Source organism: Juglans microcarpa x Juglans regia, chromosome 6S (genome assembly GCF_004785595.1).
Source record: "Juglans microcarpa x Juglans regia isolate MS1-56 chromosome 6S, Jm3101_v1.0, whole genome shotgun sequence".
NCBI classification, from domain to species: Eukaryota; Viridiplantae; Streptophyta; class Magnoliopsida; order Fagales; family Juglandaceae; genus Juglans; species Juglans microcarpa x Juglans regia.
The window spans coordinates 235,140-254,576 of record NC_054605.1 but is presented as its reverse complement, the minus strand read 5'-3'; the positions used below and the strand labels follow the sequence as shown (position 1 = coordinate 254,576).

At 41.2% G+C, this 19,437-nt stretch overlaps 2 protein-coding genes across 2 annotated transcripts; one reads left to right on the top strand and one right to left on the bottom strand.

Annotated features, from left to right (window-relative positions):
* Positions 1 to 221: 221 nt before the first annotated feature.
* On the top strand, positions 222 to 3,992 carry LOC121237223. Its single transcript, XM_041133861.1, has 4 exons — positions 222 to 642; positions 721 to 779; positions 3,451 to 3,568; positions 3,686 to 3,992. Exons 1-4 carry the CDS (start codon positions 395 to 397, stop codon positions 3,765 to 3,767), a joined length of 507 nt encoding a protein of 168 aa, XP_040989795.1. The 5' UTR covers positions 222 to 394; the 3' UTR covers positions 3,768 to 3,992.
* Positions 3,993 to 4,310: 318 nt separating this feature from the next.
* LOC121237222 (chromophore lyase CRL, chloroplastic) lies at positions 4,311 to 8,411 on the bottom strand. The gene is made up of 9 exons (XM_041133860.1): positions 7,989 to 8,411; positions 7,828 to 7,877; positions 7,580 to 7,640; positions 7,382 to 7,417; positions 7,098 to 7,148; positions 6,878 to 6,970; positions 5,127 to 5,231; positions 4,862 to 4,954; positions 4,311 to 4,746 (listed from the first exon to the last, which is right to left on the bottom strand). Exons 1-9 carry the CDS (start codon positions 8,130 to 8,132, stop codon positions 4,606 to 4,608), a joined length of 774 nt encoding a protein of 257 aa, XP_040989794.1. The 5' UTR covers positions 8,133 to 8,411; the 3' UTR covers positions 4,311 to 4,605.
* Positions 8,412 to 19,437: the final 11,026 nt, after the last annotated feature.

Genomic DNA, 19,437 nt, shown 5'->3' with positions numbered 1-19,437 from the left:
TGGGATGAGATAAAAATTGAAAAATTAAATAAAATATTACTAATATATTATTTTTTTAATGTTATTATTATATTAAGATTTAAGAATATTATTAAGATATTAATTTTTAAAATAATTATTTTTTATATAAAAATTTGTAAAAATTTTAACAAGATAAGGTAAGACAAAAGACAAGACGAGATGGTTCCACGTCAATTCAAACCGAGCCTAAAAGGTTTGGAGCACTTGGTAGAAGATAAGAGAAGCACCAAAGTGTCCAAAGAGGGGCTTGTGTCGGATGTATGAAAGCCACGCTTCCACGTATGTTCTGGAAGAACGGTTATCTTCTCATCCCTTCTCCGCTTTTCTACGTCCATTCTTCTACAGAGAAGAGGAGAAGAGAAGGCCATAGAAAATGGCCGTGCAGCTGAAGGCACCCTCAAGATCTCACACCATCAAGTCTTTACCGACAATGTCTCCTTTGGCCACAATCGGCAATGCCGGTCTGCGACGACCGCCCGATCTGTTCGCTCTAAAGTCATCCTTTTTCTCTCCTTCACTTAACCTTTTGCTTTCTCCTCAACAACGGACTCCTGCGTCTGCTGCACCCAGATTCTCTATGCGTGTCGCCTCCAAGCAAGCCTATATTTGTCGCGATTGCGGGTACCCTTTTTTACCTCCTTTTAACTTGGGTTTTGATTTTGTTTCCCTTTAACCGCATTCCAACCTTTGTTGATGCAGCTATATTTACAATGAGAGAACTCCCTTCGAGAAAGTACCTGATAAGTACTTCTGTCCTGGTAAATCACCTTCAACCTTCTCCTCTGTTTCAATATTTCTGCTTTACGCAGTTACCATTCAACACATATGGGGAATGGACCTGCTCATAGATGCTTTGGAAAAGGAAGCTACGTTCATCATTATTAACGAAGTTTAAAATATTATTTTTAAATATTTTTATTATTTTAAGATTTTAAAAGATTGAATTATGATTTGAAAAAATTGAATTGTTTATTATATTTTGTGTGAAAGTTTAAGAAAGTTATAATGATAAGATGAAATGAGATGATAATTTCATGCCCCAAATAAGTCTGATAATTTCTTCTTAAAAAGTACAAAAGCTCGATTTTCAATTCTTTGCACTCACATAAAAAGCACACTTTTATAAATGCACCTTGCTTTTTATATGTGAAGCGCTTGTTATTGGCGTGTCCCTTTTTTTTTTTTCTTTTTGTATGGAGAAAAGGGTTAGAGTGGGTGACTAGAGATGACTTTCCTACCTAGACATGACCATAGTAGCACCCAACTCGCCGGAGAGCCAAACAGGAGAGGCCTAGACAACAAGAACTATAGACACTCCCCACAAGTTGGACTTAAGCCATAATCTGACCCAAACCCCACAAGGGCATCAATGGTCCATGAGCCAATAGGTCAACAATAATCTTGAGTGTTTCCCGTTGCGGGATCCAACCCCAGAACCTAGTGCCCATTATCAAACTCATAGACCACTGAGTCACCACCCTCGATGGTTGGCATGTCGTACTTAAGAGCGTGTTTTTACCAACATTGGTCACATCAATTAGATTAATTGAAAACAATAAGATTTAGGTGTCATTTGGATAGTGAATTGAGATAAGATGAAAGTTGAATAAAATATTGTTAGAATATTAACTTTTAATATTATTATTATTTTGAGATTTGAAAATGTTGAATTATTTATTATATTTTGTGTAGAAATTTGAGAAAATTATAATGATAAGATGATATGAATATTTCTTATATCCAAACCGGGCGTTAAGATTAAAAAAAATAATATTCTCTTTATAAACAAAATAACATTCTCTTCCACAATGGCTAGCTCAAATAAATACTCACCATCATGTGAATATGAGCCTAAGAGCCTTAACTGTGGCTCTTTCCGTTTGAACAATTTACTGACTGAGAGAAGTCATGAACATGATAAAGTTGTATGATTTCTTTTGAAGGCCAACATAAATCTAACCAATTCTAAAGATATAAACACAAATTAGACAATATGTAGTTTTTCTTTTCTATGCTTTAGAGAATATGTAGTTCAACAAAGAATTTAGGTCTGTTTGGTTATGCAGTTCAGATGAGATGAGATGTTTTGTAGAAAATTAAATAAAATATTGTTATAATATAAATTTTTAATATTATTTTTATTTTGAGATTTGAAAAAGTTGAATTGTTTATTATATTTTGTGTAACCAAACCAGCCTTATAATCTCTAAGCATTATCTATATTTGGGTGTTTCAAAATCATCACAAAACCCAAGACAGAAAGATAACCTTAAAAAATTAAAAAAATTCTACTCATTATCTACATACTACACACCACATATTTTTTTTCCTTATCAAATGTGCGGTGTATGCATGGTGAGTAGAAGAACTCAATTAGTTTAAGAGGAATAAAATAAAAAATAAAAAATAAAAATAAAAATAAATGTGGTGTGTGGTGTGTTAATGAGTAGTAAATCTCTAAAAAATAGTATAATGATATATTATTAAATATTGATTTAAGAGAAATGATATCTGCAGTCGTGGAATGCACAAGCGTCGTGCAATTCTTTTAAAAAAAGTGAGTAAATATTGAATTCACATGAAAAAAAAAAACTAATTTTTTAATAGTGGATCTTACTCTTTTCAAAACGATTGTGCAAGGCTTACGCACTCTACGATTGTATGTAGCATTACTCATATTATATATGACAATATGTGGCATCTTGAACTGATAGTTCATGTTGACTTTGAGATGGATTGATATTTGATTGTTTATGCTAGCATAAAAGTCAATAGCTACATTCTTGAGATTTTTTTGTTATAACCCGTTTGGTATATTTTGATCGAATCATATATATCGACTATCAAATATCAGAGATGTGTAAGTCGAGTAAAGCACAGAAAATTATATAGGTTTGTATGAAATTTTATGCAAATAGTTTATTACTTACTTTTATGTTACCTAACAATCTAATAAATCGAGTAATTAGGATAAATATTTATTTTATGGATTTTTTTTTCTTATTCATCATTTTTAAAAATGTGTGCTTTACTTTTAGCGGGTGCACCTTGCTGTGCTTGCACTTAATTTGTGCTTTATGCCTAGATTCTAGACAACATTTGCCTTAAAATAAGGCTAAACTTTCAGCAACACTAGATGTGATATGTTTTGAATGGTTTAATGTGTCAAGGATTTAAATATCAGCACCTAAAACGTACAACATAACATGTGATTAGCCTAATAAGATTTATGATAGAAAACATCATTTTTTATCATGAGAATAATGAGCCTAATTGGTCTTTTTTTTTCGATGTTAGCTAATTGATTCAGAATTGAAAAGGACTGGAACTAATAAATAGGATCAAACTTCAAAGAGTTATGAAACTGTTGATCGTGGGATGTGTTTATGATACTACTACGTAATCGTCACTCTCAATTCTGCTGTGCAGTCTGTGGTGCTCCTAAGCGAAGATTTAGGGCTTATGAACCTGCTGTGGCGAAAAATGCTAATGAAAGTGATGCTCGCAAGGCACGGAAAGCGCAAATTCAGAGAGACGAAGCAATTGGGTAAGCATAAACCTTTTTTATTTCAGAAGAAAAGAGATGTGCCCTTCCTTTCTCTTTTGTCTCCCATTTCTTAATTCAAACAGTTCCTTACTATATTACTTTTGGGGATTGCAACAGGAGGGCACTCCCAATCGCACTTGTGGTGGGAGTTGTGGCACTAGCGGGATTATACTTCTACCTGAATAATAGCTTAGGTTAATAGTTGGGCTGCCATAATAAACGTGGACAGAATGATCCCTGTATTATTTACATTCTATTTCTTATAGTTCGTATTTTCCATTCACGATTCCAATAGCTTGGAGCAGTTTCCCCACCATTTTTAGCATACATATAAACCCATTGAAGTCTGTCTTGGAGGAGCGTAGAATATGTTTACCCAAGGAATCACAACTCACCTAAGTAATGAAGCAAGTCAATTTTGTTTTGTGTTTTTTTTTTTTTTTTTTCCGGTTTAAAAGATCTCGTCTCATATGATGCTGAGCACCTTATATGACGCGGCACTATCTGCGAGTTAAACATATCATACATAGATTCTGATCGATTATCACATAAACAATATCAAATAGCTCATAAATAGAGAACGCCAGAACGAGTGACGATTTGCTGAAATTGCTGCTGATAAAGGCTGCGAGAAATTCTATTTAAGTGTAGTCGCGTGGCACTTCTTTTAATAACATAAATAATAAAAAATAAAACTTGCAACCCTGGCCTTAAGAGTGTTCTGCAGGAGACACTTGAAGTATAACTTATAACTAACATAAGCTTATAATCAAATGCAGTGATGAGGAAGACATTACAGACTGAATAATAGTAGAACTAATGTACCAAAATATGGATGTGTTTCCTACAAATTTAACCACAATCTAGAATTTCTCTCGCGACACATTTGCAATTTTCATTCAGTCACAGACCATGCTTACCGCATGCCTATATTGGTGAATATCCCACCAGAAGAGATATTTAAAAAGAGAGAACTTTATGGTGAAAAAGTACTTGAAAAGAGCCGACGAATGATGATGGCTATACGTAACAAGTGGTCAGTCTTGTAGAACAAGTGAACCCTCTATTCGTTTCTCCATTGATTGCTGAGTATGGAAATTTAAAGGAGAAAACATGTCATTAGAAATAGAGGCAGGCACTGGCTTGAACTCGTAAGGACCTTCCTTCGCTCCCCAAACCTGTAACGCGTAAACAAAAGCACTCCCGTTAAAGTGCTCTAATCTCAATGCAAACAATTTCCATAAATATGCATGAAGGTAATCATCCAACACGAACAAGACTAAAAGAACTAACTTGATTTCCATCTTCATCATAGCCCCTGTCCCAGGTATGCATCTCATTATTCTTCAAGATTGCAAGTTCTGAAGTGCAGTAGGTTGCACCATTCTGTCATGAAGGAAAAAAGCTATCACTGAATAATTTTAATAGAACTGATCACAAGTCGAGGAGAATTCAACTTGTATCCATATGCCACTCCCAGGTTTTCCTGCATACAGCTATTATACGAGGGGAGCATAATCATAAAGAATAAATGGTAACAGGGTCAACAGATAAGTACCCATGAATTGGGAAACCCGCCAGGTGGAGTTGAACCTTCATATAAACAGCGTTTTCCACGCTCACAGGTTTTAAGGTATACTGTCGTTAAATGCTCTGCAATGTCCTGCATATTAATAAGAGATAGAACATGAGTTTGGCCACAAGTAACAATTTAAAAGCATTGAGATGAAAATATGTAGTCCCAAACTCAAACACAAAACCTTGCTGGCATTAATGTCCAGCACATTACATCAGCAGTCCTAGCTAATGAGTGTTCCCAAGCAGAAGCAGTCAAACTACAAACGCATAACGAATTTCTATGGGCTAGATTAATAACTGGTTTAGCGCTATGCCATTCTTGAGCCTGAGGTTAAATCAGCCCATGCTAAAACCTAAGAAGCATAATCTACCCATCTGCAATGTCTCCTATGAAATAACAGGTGTGGCAAGAACAAATCTAGCAAAGTCTGTTACAGCAAATTATATGGTTATGATATCAGAAATTTTCCTTTCAAGTCCTTACTGCCAATAAATAGTCGACAAGGAAAAACATAGGGTATGCAAAGATACCGCTCTAAAACACTAACATCTACTAAATATGAAATTTGACTCAATCAAAATGCCACGACCGATCAACCTGTACCCTATAATTGGCTTGTCGCATGGTTGTAACCCATCAATTGAAAATATTTTTTTCAAATTTATTTTATGTCCCTGTTCAGATCCAACTTACTGAACTTCAGATATGTCATCACACCAGTTTATTCATTTATTTTGATAATTAACATTATTTACGAAGAAAATAAGAATGCCACAACCCAAACACGTAACAATCCATGACCAACTTAAATGTTGCACAGATGTTTGACGTATAAGAAAATAATCAAGTGGTCAGAATTGGGTTTGATTTATGCTTCTGTTGACGTGTTCTTCATCACACCTATTTATTAATTTATAAAAATCGTTAAAGTGAAAGCCAAACACATCTAAGGGTTTGCTGTTTGTGATACTACATATTTGACTAATGAGTGTGGGTGGTGTATGTAACCCCACATTGGGAGGAAAAAGTTATTGTTCTTTATAATGGTTCTAATAGGGCTCCAATTACACCAATGACTAGTCCTTTTGGAGTATAAATCCAAATGTGGCTTGGGCCTTCCCTTTAGGCGTTATAAACGGTATCAGAGCCTATCCCAACTAGAAGCGTGGGACTTGAGTCGTGCCATCTGAGATGAAATGGACCAAGGATATCGGAAATTTAAGAGCGGGATATTGTGATACCCCATTCTAACTTATGAGTGTAAGTGGTATATGGGACCCCACATTTGTTGGGAGGAAAAAGTTCTTACTCTTTATAATGAATGGGGCTTCAATTGTACCATTCAGTAAATCTTTTAGAGTATAGGTCTAGATGTGGCTTTGCCAGTATACCGGAGCTATGCCTACTTCATTCATATCAATAATACTTGTCTCTTACTTATAAAAAAAAAAAAAGTCTAGATGTGGCTTTGCCCTTCCCTTGGGGTGTTACACTATTTGCACACCTCACATACATTGGCTTTGCCAATTTCTTAAAATTTCGTTTCTATAATAGAGTTTTTATACCACACATTCAAGCAAAATATAACATTAAAAAAAGCATACAAAGATTTAGAAGCACAACACAAAATCTTTCTTCCACACTAGATGATGCCAATTCACATAAGGGCTGTCTTATATTATATACATCTAATTAACAAAGACCATGACTTGAAGTGGTGAAAGGCTCACCCCAAGAACTTCTTCAGGCTGTGGCCGCTGGTCCTTTGGGCGATCACAGAAGTTCTTGTATTCCTCCACATCTCTAATGGCATATGAACTTACCTGCTCCTCAAACAAAGTCAAAAACAGTAGAGAAATCAAATCCAATAAACAAAATCTGCATAATTCAATCATGCAACGGAACATTATGTTTTACAAGATTAAAATGCAAAACAGATCAGATGCCCACCTCAACATCACATTTCAAATCTTTGGGACAGGGCTTGACCATGTAAAATCTCTGCAATCAGATACAAGTTAGCCTTCATCAATGCACTATATTTTTTAGAAGGGGAAAAACATACACTATAGAAACACCATTGAAGTTGAATACTATTGAAAAGTTAATAATTATAAAAAGAAAACGATAGCAGAAGCAGGAAGACAAGGCTCGAGCAAGCCATTTCTATAATGCTAAGATCAAGGCATCTAAAAACTAGCGATTTTAACAGCTGAGAGAACAGACTAGCATACCTGCCGAAAAGGCTTCTGAGGAGTCCTCCAGAATGCCTAGGAACAGAAATAAAACCCTCATAAATAATCTATTTCCGGTACAAAGCAACTGATAATGAACAAATATAATGATCAGGAAGCCGTTCCTAATCAACTGTGCCTTACGAAAAAGAAAGAAGGGAAAAAGGAAAGCGAAGGGGTAGCAAGTTATACACTCACTTGCTCAAAATATAAAGCCTTTGACCCATCTACCATCTGTGCCGCTGGGCATGTAAGCATTCTACAGAGAACCAAACACAAAAGGTAATTGACGAGAACAAATACAGTCTAGATTATGAATCATTGGTTAGAGATAAGAAGCTCAGTTATTATTTCAACGGAAAATAAGTAGCTTAAGGAAGTTTCCAGATATCGCGCAAGAAAGTAGGAACATGAATTATAATAGGCTAGAGGGTCTACGGAAGCACCTGAAATTGAAGTAATTATCAGGATCTCTGGATGCTTGCTCCATTGAGAACTATTGCAAGGGGGGAAAAAAATAGAGAGAGAGACAAATCACGCATTTAATAAAGTGGTAGAATTGATTGATAAATAGAAGAAGATGGAAAAGAAAGTGGAAGAGTTGGACCTTTTGTCCGGAAAGAGAGTGAGCAACGATGCGAGCATGGTCCCAGCGAGTGGTAGACTTGGTCAGTCTCTTCAGCAAAAGCGCGCCTCCTATCAGTAGCAGCGTCTTTATTACCAGTCCCCGGGCTCGGCGTCCTGTACCCATCGTTTCTTTCTTCTTTTTAAAATCCTAATATATACCCATAGGACCATCCTTCATCTTCTTCATCATTTAGGATTTTCCCAGGAACAAGAGAGTAAGCTTTACATAGGAACTTACTCCGATCGATCGGATGGAGGAAGGGATTTAGGTTTCAAGTTATCAACTATGTTTTGGCCTGAGAGAGATGCAGAAAAACACAGACTATCGGAATTTCAAAGTTTCGGCCGTATGCCGTATGCCGTATGCCAGTGGTCGAGCGTTTGCTAATCGCTTCGCCACGTCACCAACAACATTTCTTGTCGGTTTTATCATGCTACGTCGGGCTAGACTGAACTGGGCCGGGCTGGTCAACTCTTTGTTTTTAGAATGAGATTGGGTCCTTGAGTCTTGACCCATTTTTATGTAATTCTATCTTTGAATTTTGTTTATTTTATCAAAAAATTATTAATTTGTTTTTAATTTTTATTTCAATAATCATACTGTTATAATCTTTTAAATTTAAAATTTCCTTTCATTTTATGATATAAAATTCTCTATATGAATTGATTATCACATGTGTTAAGGTTGTGTTTCGTACACCTTAACTAAGTTCTTGCAACTTGGGCTGGGATGTTTCTACCTGCAATCACAAAGACAAATGTGGGCTCGGTGGTGGTCGAGAGAGTCTCCAATGCTAAAGTCAGTATTTTGTCTAGGAGAATTGTAGGAAAATGATAGAGTTCAAAGAGATTCATTCGTACTTGGAGCATGGCTTTTATATGAGGTTTCGAGGGTACAGCCTTGTACCTTGTGTCAGGGGTTGTGCCTTTAATGTGGCGTGACGTCTGAGGTGACGCCATCAATGCGGTGTGGCGTCTCTACGGTTGGAAATCGGAACAATCACTTCTTATTTCCATCATCAAAGAATGGAGGGTTGCTGACGCTTTTCATTCACTTGTTACCATAAATCCTTTAATGTTGGGCATTGGAGGCGAGTGTCAGGCTCTTTTGGTGATTCCTGATTCCTGGGCCCTTCGACTTGTTTCTCGTGCAATGCATTCCCTTTCTACTAACAAAATTTGTGGGCCAGACTCTTTTAGTGATTCCTGGGCTGTGGGAGGACATGATCTAGTCTGAGATGGGCCTTAGTATCTAGCCTAGGCCCAACCCAGTGGGTCGAGAGGGGAATATCCCTTCCAGTTATCCCATCAATTCTTGTCAAATGTGTTCGGTGGGAATTCTTTTATTTCTGGAGACGTTTCGACTACACGTCTCTAACAAATGGATGTACACTTGAGTGTGCCAGTTTGACTTCCTTTGTCAGGGTAACGGCTAACGGTTCCCCTCCTGCGTCGCTTCGTGCAGCGCATATCGTAGGACTTGCACCCATTTACTCTTTTTGAATGGGTCGTAGACTCTGAGGGTTACGCCTCGAATGTGGTGTTATACCTTAATATGTTTTCTAGCGGACTACGACTTCCTTTTTGCTGGCCGTTTTGTGACGTGCTAGACTACCTTCGTTTGGCTCTTGTACAGCTCCACCCCAACACGTGGAGGATTCTACTATGTTGCTACATTGTCTGGTGTCAAGCACTGGAAGAGGTCAACCCAAAGCATCTAAACCTCACTGCTCGGGAGTTCCTCTTAACCCATAGTCTCTTGAAGCAAAAAGGGAACACTTGTAGGTTTCGATCACGCCAAGGGCAAATAGTGGCCCGCTTGGAGCAGCAATACAATTGGGTCAAGGACTGGAACCAACAATTCTTCTTTATGTCCGATAAGGGGTGGGAGTTCCCAACCAGACAAACTACTCGACAGGAGTTCCCCATTCGTACCATCTAGAGGATCGTGCTGGTGGACAGGGAGGTCCAATCCACACCCACCAAGAAGGAGGAGATCCGATTGGAGATTGTCCATGCTTGGGTGAAGTTGCACCAGGAGGGATGTTTATTCTAAGGCCTTGTTAGGGGAGGCTAGTGTAAGGCGATACCAAGCTCCACCGACGTACATTCACTTTGATGACCGTCACATCCCCATGCAACCCACAGCCCCTAGGGTCGTAAGAGGCCCTAAGCCAGCCATTGGAAGGGGAGAGGGAAAAAGCCTCGCGCCGAGGAGTTTGGGGACAATAGATTTGACTCTGCTCCACCACCCCCTCTTGGATAATCTTCGATTCCCGTGGTTGTTCGTTAGCCGAGACCATCTTTAGCCATTGTGGGGGCAGTTGTGCCCATCCCACCATCCTTTTCTTCCTAGACCATGAGACTTGTCACCTTGTCGAGACAGACTGGGAATGCGAGCGCATCCCAAGGGGGCCGAGTCACTTTCGAGATGGGTGAGGTTCCTCAGCTAGTGATCCCCACCCTTGGTCTCTCAGGCCGTGAGTTCTCCTACCCCGCCAGGCAGTGCGATGGAGACTGAGACCCTCACTTGAGTTAAGGAGATGCTGGCATTACATTTCTACAAGGCTCTCGTTGTCCCGTCTCCTAAAGTTGACATAGATATGATTCCCTCCTCGAAGGGTGGCGAGCATGCTGTAGAGGGCAAGGGGTTTCCATCTGCTGGGGAGCAAGTACAAGAAAGCGAGGGCAGGGATGTCTTCGATCTTAGCAAGGATAGGGTCTCCATCCCTGAGTCCCTTTCGACTATTCCCCTAAGCATGAAATCTCTTTGATGGAAGTGCACCTGGAGGTGATCACAAAGGTTTGCGAGGCTCCTGCTGCTATGCCTGAGGCTGGGGCCATGGAGGTGTCAGTGAGGCCAATGAGGCTTCAGCAATCTCGCCCGATGGAGGTGTCGTTAGTCCCCCCCCCCCCCCCCGGAGACGGAGGCCTTGATGGCATCAGTGAAGGCCAAGGAGCCTGAGGTAGCAATTACACCAAAGGATAGGGAGTTCCTCGAAGAACCCTTGGTGGAAGAGGAGGTGGAGGTTGCCATGACCTCCCAAGAGGCCGAGCCTAGGACAAGTCTTGCGAATGGTGCTAGGGAGAAAGTTGTGGAGGCAGTAGGCAGTTTTGGGATCTCGTCTAATCCCCTACTTAAGGGGCTGTGTAGTTCTTCTATTTGCAAGGTTTTCTCTTCCCTATAGTTGGGGTCATGGGGTCATCTCGCAAGGCATGGGCGCCAGCCGTAGGCAGGCAAAATCAATCACCATTTGGGTGAAGACATCCCAGCAAAGAATGTATGCGGAGCTGCCATTGTAAATGAGGATCCTTCTAGTGGTGAAGTTGGCCACAAGCATGGTCACCACTAGGGTGTCATCATGGGAATAGAGGACCTCTTCTTCATTAGCTTCCCTGAAGGAGATGACCAGCTCAATCACACTTCTTCTTTGTTTGGACAAGTAGTGATCTGTTGAGTATACTTCCTTGTATCGTGCCTTCCTGGTGTGTGCTTTCCTATTGGAGGAGGTCTAGCCATAGCCAACAAACCCCCCCGGAGATGGTTCTAATCTTACCTAGGGGCCGCCTTTGCGGGGCGGCGTCCAGGGGCGGTGTTATGCAAGCTCTCGCTCCACCCATCGCATCCTTAAGCTTTCACTCCTCCTTGGCCTATCAAACATTCCAAGGCTCTGTTCCTGCTCTCCTATACGGTTGGCTTGGTGCTAAGGGGGTGGTACTCTGACATTCCCCCTCCTGTTCTGAGGGAGAAGCAGTTACGATGTTGTGGGACATTGTTTGGTGGTAGGTGCAGTAGCGGCGACCTTAGTTTCGGTTGTCAACTTCCCGGGCAGTTGGTCTATCTTCCTTCTATACAAACAACATAATCTTGTCGTATCGAGATCCTAGGCCTCTTAGGAAGGTGCCTTATCCCTCCCCCACTCCTATTGGCCCCCTTGCCTTCTCAGGGGCTGTAGCTTTGCGCTATGCCTTGGCCTTTCTATCTGCTTGTTCCAACTCTATCTTTCTGGGCTTGGTTAAGGCCTAGAGTGTGTTTTCGGCGTTGATAAAGTCATCAGCCTTATCCATGAATTCTCATAGTGTGGTTGGGTTCTCCTTGCCAACTCTGCCAGGAACTAGTCTTGAGGCCATAAGCCTCCCAGGAGTGCTGCCAAGGTGATGTTTTCATCCTTGTCATCCATCATTATATGCTCCTTGTTGAATCTAGACAGATATGTTTGTAGACTTTCGTCCTCCCTTTCTTTGATGGTTAGGAGGTACACTGTTTGGTCGCCTTCTCCTCCTGCTTACCATGAACTGTGTGAGGAATAGGCGGGTTAGTTCTCCAAAGCTGTCAATTGATCTGGGTGCCAATGATCCTAACCCTTCTCTCGCAGCCCCCTTCAAGGTCAGTTGGAAGGCTCTACAAGCAATCTCCGCAAAAAAACCATGTAGGGTTATATGAGCCTTGAAAGTTTCCAGGTGCTTAAGGGGGTCCCTATGTAACACCCCGCTCCTTACTTCTTACGTACGCTTCTTCTTTCTGACGTACGTTCATTCTTTCTGACGTAAGCAAGTTTCGAGGACGAAAATTATGTAACCATCCGCCCCTTCTCTCTAAGAACTGTGAGCCTCGTTATGCGTGCTGAACCTTGATGGCGTGTTTTTAAAGATACTATGTGACTTCTAAAGTACGCCTAGTGTTTTAAATGTACTGGAAATATTTATAAGGAGTATTTCCAGTGTTATTGAACTAAACTTGATTTTAAATACGACAATTATAATATTCTTGAAGAGCTCAAAAAATATTATAATTGTCGGAAATCATTTTAATATTATTATTAAAATGATTTCAGTTATTTTAAATATTATGAGATTTAAATTATGTTGAAAACTTTAATTAATTAAATGGTTTTATTCTTTTAAAGATATTAAATAAGACTTCATCATTTATTAATGATGAAGGAATATTATTTTATAAACTAAATTTTAGTTTAAATAATATTCTATCTTAATTCCCCTAAGTGCTTTTAATTAAGTTAATGTTTATGTATTTTCAAATCAGTGTTTTAATCTCTCATCGTTAGATAGTTGCGTAGATCCCCAGACGTTGGGTTTCAGAATAAAACCCCCAGCCCCTCTTCCTTCTCCCTCACTTTTCCCTTCCCTCTCTCTCTCCTCCCTCAGCTCACGCATATGCGGTATGCTGTCCTTCCCCATGCCCAATTCCTCCACTACCCAGCCCGACCCCGCTGTGCGTCGGTGAGCCTCACTGCCCCTTCCATTGGCACCACCTCACTCTGGCGAGTTCCCCCACACCGGTCTTCCTCTCTCACGCTCTCTCTTCCTCTCTCTCAGCAGTGCACAACCCGAATGGGGTTGATGTTGCTGCATCGCCGTGTGCCGTCCTGTGGTGCCACCACCTCCACAGTAGCCTCCCCTCCCACCGGCCATCCTTCTCCAGCGAGCTCGGCCCCCTCCATGTAACCACCTGCACATACACAACCTTACCCATGCATGGGTTCACTGGGCACATCCCTAGCGCCACCGTGTGCGGCCACCTTGGCCACCGGACACCACCACGAGCTCCTCCTGGTCTCCCCCTTCCTCCTCCCTTAGACCCACGACCGATAGCCTCCCCTAGATCCACTGCATGGGACTCCTCCACCGCATGGGTTTCTCACCCTCCACCACCATACGCCACCACCCACGGCGTGTGACCACCCTCTCCGGCATCCTCAGCATGCACACTCTCCCTCACTCTCTCTCACGGGATCTCTTCCTCTCACACGACCGTGAACCGCTGTGCCACCACCACTGAGCCTCCACGGCTCCACCAGCAACCTCCCTTGACCTCCCTTGGTCTAACCCTAAGCCCGAACCACCACTTTATGTGGTGGGTAGCCACTGTGCGTGGCTGACCGCCACTGTACACGGCTAGATCTATCGTGTTACGCTCCTTGCCACCATCACAAGGCCACCTTGAGCCCTTCCAAGACCGCATTTAGCTATCCTAAAGTCCAAACAGTCACCATACGTGGGTTAGCCGCCACGTGCAACCCTTCCGACATCATCAGCCATGACGACCAGCGAGCAACACACGGGTTATCCCGTCGATGGTCTAACTCTCTATCCCTAGTTATTTATATTAAATGTTAGTTGGTTGGTTAGGTTGTGGATTGTGTTGTTAGTATTGTGAAGTTCATTGTGTTGTATGGAGATGTGATGTGCTGTGTAGTGCGCTATGAAGTGTTAGGCATAGTTGGGAAGTGTGCTGTGTAGTGTGGTTGTGGAGTATGTGCTGTATTGGTGATGTGGCATGTGGAATGGGAAGAGTACACGCTGAGTGTACTCTGTGTGTGGCATAGTGTGTATGAAGGGAGTACACGCGGAATGTACTCCATGTGATGGAGTGATGCACCATACTGCGGGTATGCTGTAGTAGTGATATGGCGTAACGTGTGTGAAGGAAGTACACAAGGAGTGTACTCCACGTAGTGGAGTAATGCACCATGTGGCACGTATGTCGTAAAGGTGTTGGGTCGTAGCGTGTGAAAATGGAGTATACGTGGAGTGTACTCCAAGAAGTGCAGCGACACACCACACGGTGTGTCGCAGAGATAAGGATGATTGTGTGGTTGATAGGCGTAGAGCGTGGTAAATAGTGTTGGGAACTATGGAACAGTGTCCCGAAGTAGTTATAGCGTAGCCTATAGCCTGAGGTGACAGGTGTCACCGTAATTGACTTATGGCTAGGAGTATGCATGAAGTAGCAGAACAAGTGTAAGAGTGCGTAGCGGAAGCGTGACAGGGGAATGTCACGAAGTGACATGACCACTGGTAATCGTGCTTTTGATGGGTGAGGAGTTAGTTTTGGAATGGTGTAGCGGGAACGTGACGAGATGTCACGATGTATCAGGAGTACGTGAGGGACCGTACTCGTGATGAGTTAGGAGTTGGTGTAAGAATGGCATAGTGGGATGTCAGGTGATGTGACAAGCTCACGGTGTAGCTTGTGAGTAGTCTCGAGCTATATGACGTGACGTGAGGTGTGGTTGTGAACGGAGTCTTATTATGTTAAGTGTTGGGATGAACTGTTAAAAGGGACGAGTAGCATAAAGAGTCATGCTAGCCGGGTTAAGAGAAGGTTGGTATCGGAGTATGGCCCTTGTCCCTACAAGTAGGTGATCAACATGTTATATGTTGGTCTCTGGTCATAAGGGGTAAGGTACATGTGTAATCTAGTTAGACACATGTGCCGGACAGATTCACCATATATAATGGGTAATCTGTCCTGAGCATAGTTACACGGTGCTTAATCCTCAGAGTTGGCTTAGAGCCATGTGGCTTGTATGGATGGGAATGAAGATTTAGTATGGGCTAAGGTGCATGAAAGTAGTGACGGGAGTATTGTTAGGATTGGGATGAGTGATTCCGTCGGTCGGAATCATGCGTCGAATGTGGTTAGTAAGAAGAGTAAGACGAAAGGTCTTAGTGTCTTAATCCTAAGGTGAATCATGAGTTCACTTTAGTAGATGAGCACTCGAGGCAAGACCTTGAGTTGGAAGATGAGGTGACCGTAAGTGATCCCTGCAGGGTTTAGCATAGTAAAGTACACGTAAGAGCATGGGATAGAAGGAGAGTGTTCCAAGTGATGTGTAGTTCTATTTCTAGTTTAAGTTGCTTATGCATTAGATAGAGAATGACGTTAAGGTTATGTGTATGCATGTAGGTTGTCATCTGACATGCACATGAATGGACTGCATGATATGCAAGTAGTATAGAGTCCAGGTAAGTGTTACATTCATACTCTTTTGGAGTTTTCTAAAAGATACGAAAAATGAAACGATTTTCTTTACAATGCATTACGAAAAGACACGAAAGATGTTTTACGAAAGAAAATGCTAAGTGTTCAAAGGTATACGTATGTATGGCCCTCCTCAGCAGCCCCTGTTTACACACCCAAAGTATTAATTGTACGCATGTGAATGGATGACTATATGTTGTATCTATTGTATGTATTTTCTAAAGAAAATCAATGATGAGGCTGATGCCTCAAGCTTAAATGGATGCTTTTATGGATGCTACGAACCGATACTTTTATGAATGCCATGAACGAACTGTTAAATGAAAGATAAAGCTGAAATGATCTGAATGTTTAAGCCCATGTTTTAAATGATGTTTTTCCCTGAACTGAATTGTTAAATGAAAAGGATTGAACTGAAAGGACTGAAATGAAATGAACATTTAATGTATGAAGATACGTAACGGCCACATGAATTAATGAATGAAAAGGGTACCAATGAATGGGCAGATTGCAATGCCAGGTAAGTAGTACTGGAAGTGCACCCAGTACTGCCCTCTGACTAAAAAGGGATTCCCAACCCGTGGCCACGGATAGAGTCCGAGTCTAAAGGAAGACCGCTAACCCCAACACAAGGGGCGTAATAGTGTGTACTGGTCTATGAAAGTGATAAAAAAGTATGGATGATTGCATGAACGCATGAATTCTTGAAGAAATGAAGGCACTGATGGGGGACATGTTTTACAAAAGAAAGCCCCTTTTAAAAGAAAATCTCGTCCAGTGATGTTTTCAAATGAATGCACGTATGCATGTACGTATAGTATGTATGAAATGGTGAATGCATGAATGAAAACCTATGTTGTTATATTTTAACTGTATGAAGTAATACTTACGAGTAATCGATTCATTTTAGTTTTTATGTATGTCCCTCCCCCCACAGGAACTGAATGGTCAGGACGGACACGGCCCATGGGAAAGAGCAAGGAAGTCTAGGCATGAGTGTTAATTGTACGAGAGGCCTTTTATTGTTAAAATTGATGTTTTCCGCTGTAAACCTCTTTTATTATCAAAGCACATTTTATTTTATAAACGTAGAATCTTGCACCCTAAGCATGGAAGCAAAAAGTTTTAAATCGAACGGTAATTCCCGTCATCCTTTCTAAAATCATTTTATAAAAAGTCCCACCAAAGGACGGGCGTTACACCCTGGATCCATCATACATTTTCATTTGAGGGACCTTGAACTTTGGTGGCAGCAGTGCAATTGATCCTCTAATGAGGAGGTGCCCATCTTCCTCATCATCTCCTCATACTTGTCCACGAGGCTTCACAACTCGTGATGCATCTTCCTTCTTTCTTTTTCACCGGCATTTGCTTGACAGAGCTTTGGGATTCTTCCTACTCATTCCTACTTGAACCTGCTTCATCTTGTTGTTCAGTATTGGCTCTTCTCAAAGCTTCATTTTCACAGTGAAGGTTCTCAACTTCTTCCGCCATCTTTCTCATACGATCTTCCATCTCTGCAAAACGTCATGCCGTATTCATCAACGTTGCTTCTTGTTCGTCGGTTACTTGTGAAAGTTAAGTAGACGACAAAAGAAGGAAACCTTGCATCTATAGAAATCCCAAAGATGGTGCCACTGTTAAGATCGTGTTCCATAAACCATGGTTAAGTTCCTGCAACTAGAGCTAGTGTTTCTACCTGCAATCACAAAGATAAAGGTGGGCTCGGTGGTGGTCCAGGGAACCTCTAATGCTAAAGTCAGTATTTCATCTTGGAGAATTGTAGGAAAATGATAGAGTTAATAGAGACTCATTCGTACTTGGAGCATGGCTTTTATATGAGGCTTGAGGGGGACATTCTCGTACCTTGTGTTAGGGGTTTGTGTCACGCCCATAACATGGCCTTTATTGTGGCGTGGCTTTTGAGGTGGCACCATTAATGTGGCTTGGCGTCACTTCTTGTTCCCATCGTCAGAGAATGGAAGGTTGCCCTTGCTTTCGGTTCACTTGCTAGCATAGATCCTTTAATGCTAGGCGTCATAGGCGAGTGTTAGGGTTGGTGCATCTCATCTGAGCCCTTCAACTTGATTCCCACGATATGCATTCCATTTCTACTAACACAGTTTGTGGGTCAGGCTCTTTTGGTGATTCATGGGCCTTGGGAGGGTAGGATCTAGTTCAAGATGGACCTTAGTATCTAGCCCAGGCCCAACCTAGTGGGTCAGGTATGGAATATCCCTTCCAACATGTTTTTAGTCACTAGGATTTTTTTTTTTAATTAGTTCTGAACTTCTTCGCTCCATAAGAACAAACAGACAAGTTTAAGGATGTCGTGTTTTTTTGTTTCTTTTTATTTTAGGAATAAGAAAGAGAATGATTAAAAAAAATGATGTCGTTAGGATTATTGAAGTTTGGGCATATTTCAGTAATTTTATGCAGAGAAGGGTACACCCGTTGTCTCCTAACCGTTCGTTATTTTCTATTTGCCACTTCGCTCTACCTTTTCTCCTTACCCCTCTTTGATCGGCCGCCCAAGGGCTCCTAAAGTGTAGCTTGGGATTGCTGCACTAGTCTCAATCTCTAAAAGGACTTCCTGTATTTGCCTTAGTTTCTCTACGATCCCACTCGACCGAATGTTTTGGTTCTACTTTAGATCTAATTTATGAGAAAAACTGTAAAGGAAATATATAAGAGACACTGATTTTTCAAGAAAATCAGCACCTCCAATATGGTGTTAGCCATATAATTGTTCTTCATGATACTTTCCCAGAACATTCTACCACACTTATAATAGAAAGCAAAACAAACCAAAGCATAAATGACTAACATGCCCTTAATAGTGTAACGGGCCACCAAAACACAAAAGGCTATCTACTACACTTTAAGACAAGAACATGTTTATTACCTAACTACGCATAACGGCCCATGGCCCAGCCCATCAGAATACTCTTCTCTATCCCCATCTTCAATTCCGACATGACCAACACTTCAACTCTTCTATCTCCTTCTTGAAGTCCCTAACGGCTATCTTCCCCTACAGAAGACCTTGTCCACAAGGTCAGGGTACTACCGCTGTAGCTGATCCATGAGAACCCACGAGGAGTCCTCTTTTGGTGCTCCACTGCATTTGACCAACAACTTAATCAAAGGCCTGTTTGGAAACTCTCTCATGCATTGATCGGGTGTCTTCTCGGGTTCAACACGAAAGGCATCTTGAGGGTCTAGAGGTGGCAAATCTGGTGAGGGTACAACTGTCAGTCCCAGATGCTTCTTGAAAAGTGAGACGTGTAATCCCTAAGGCAACTCCAATTTGTAAATGACATCCCCAATCCGTTGTACCATAATAAAAGAACCGAAGTATCTAGGACAAAACTTGGAACTTTGACGCTTGGAGACACTCTACTGTCGAAATTTTTGAAGTTTGAGGTATACTAAGTCTCCCACCTCGAATTCCCATTTGGTATGATGCTTGTCATATTACCCTTTCATGGCTTCAAGTCCTGCTTGTAAATTATTTTTCAAAATCCCTAGGATTTGTTCCCTAGACCTCAACTGTGAATCAACTTCTGCATTTTGTGTAGTACCCGAGACATATTGTAACAGTGTGGGTGGAGGGACCCCATATAAGGCCTCGTAGAGAGTT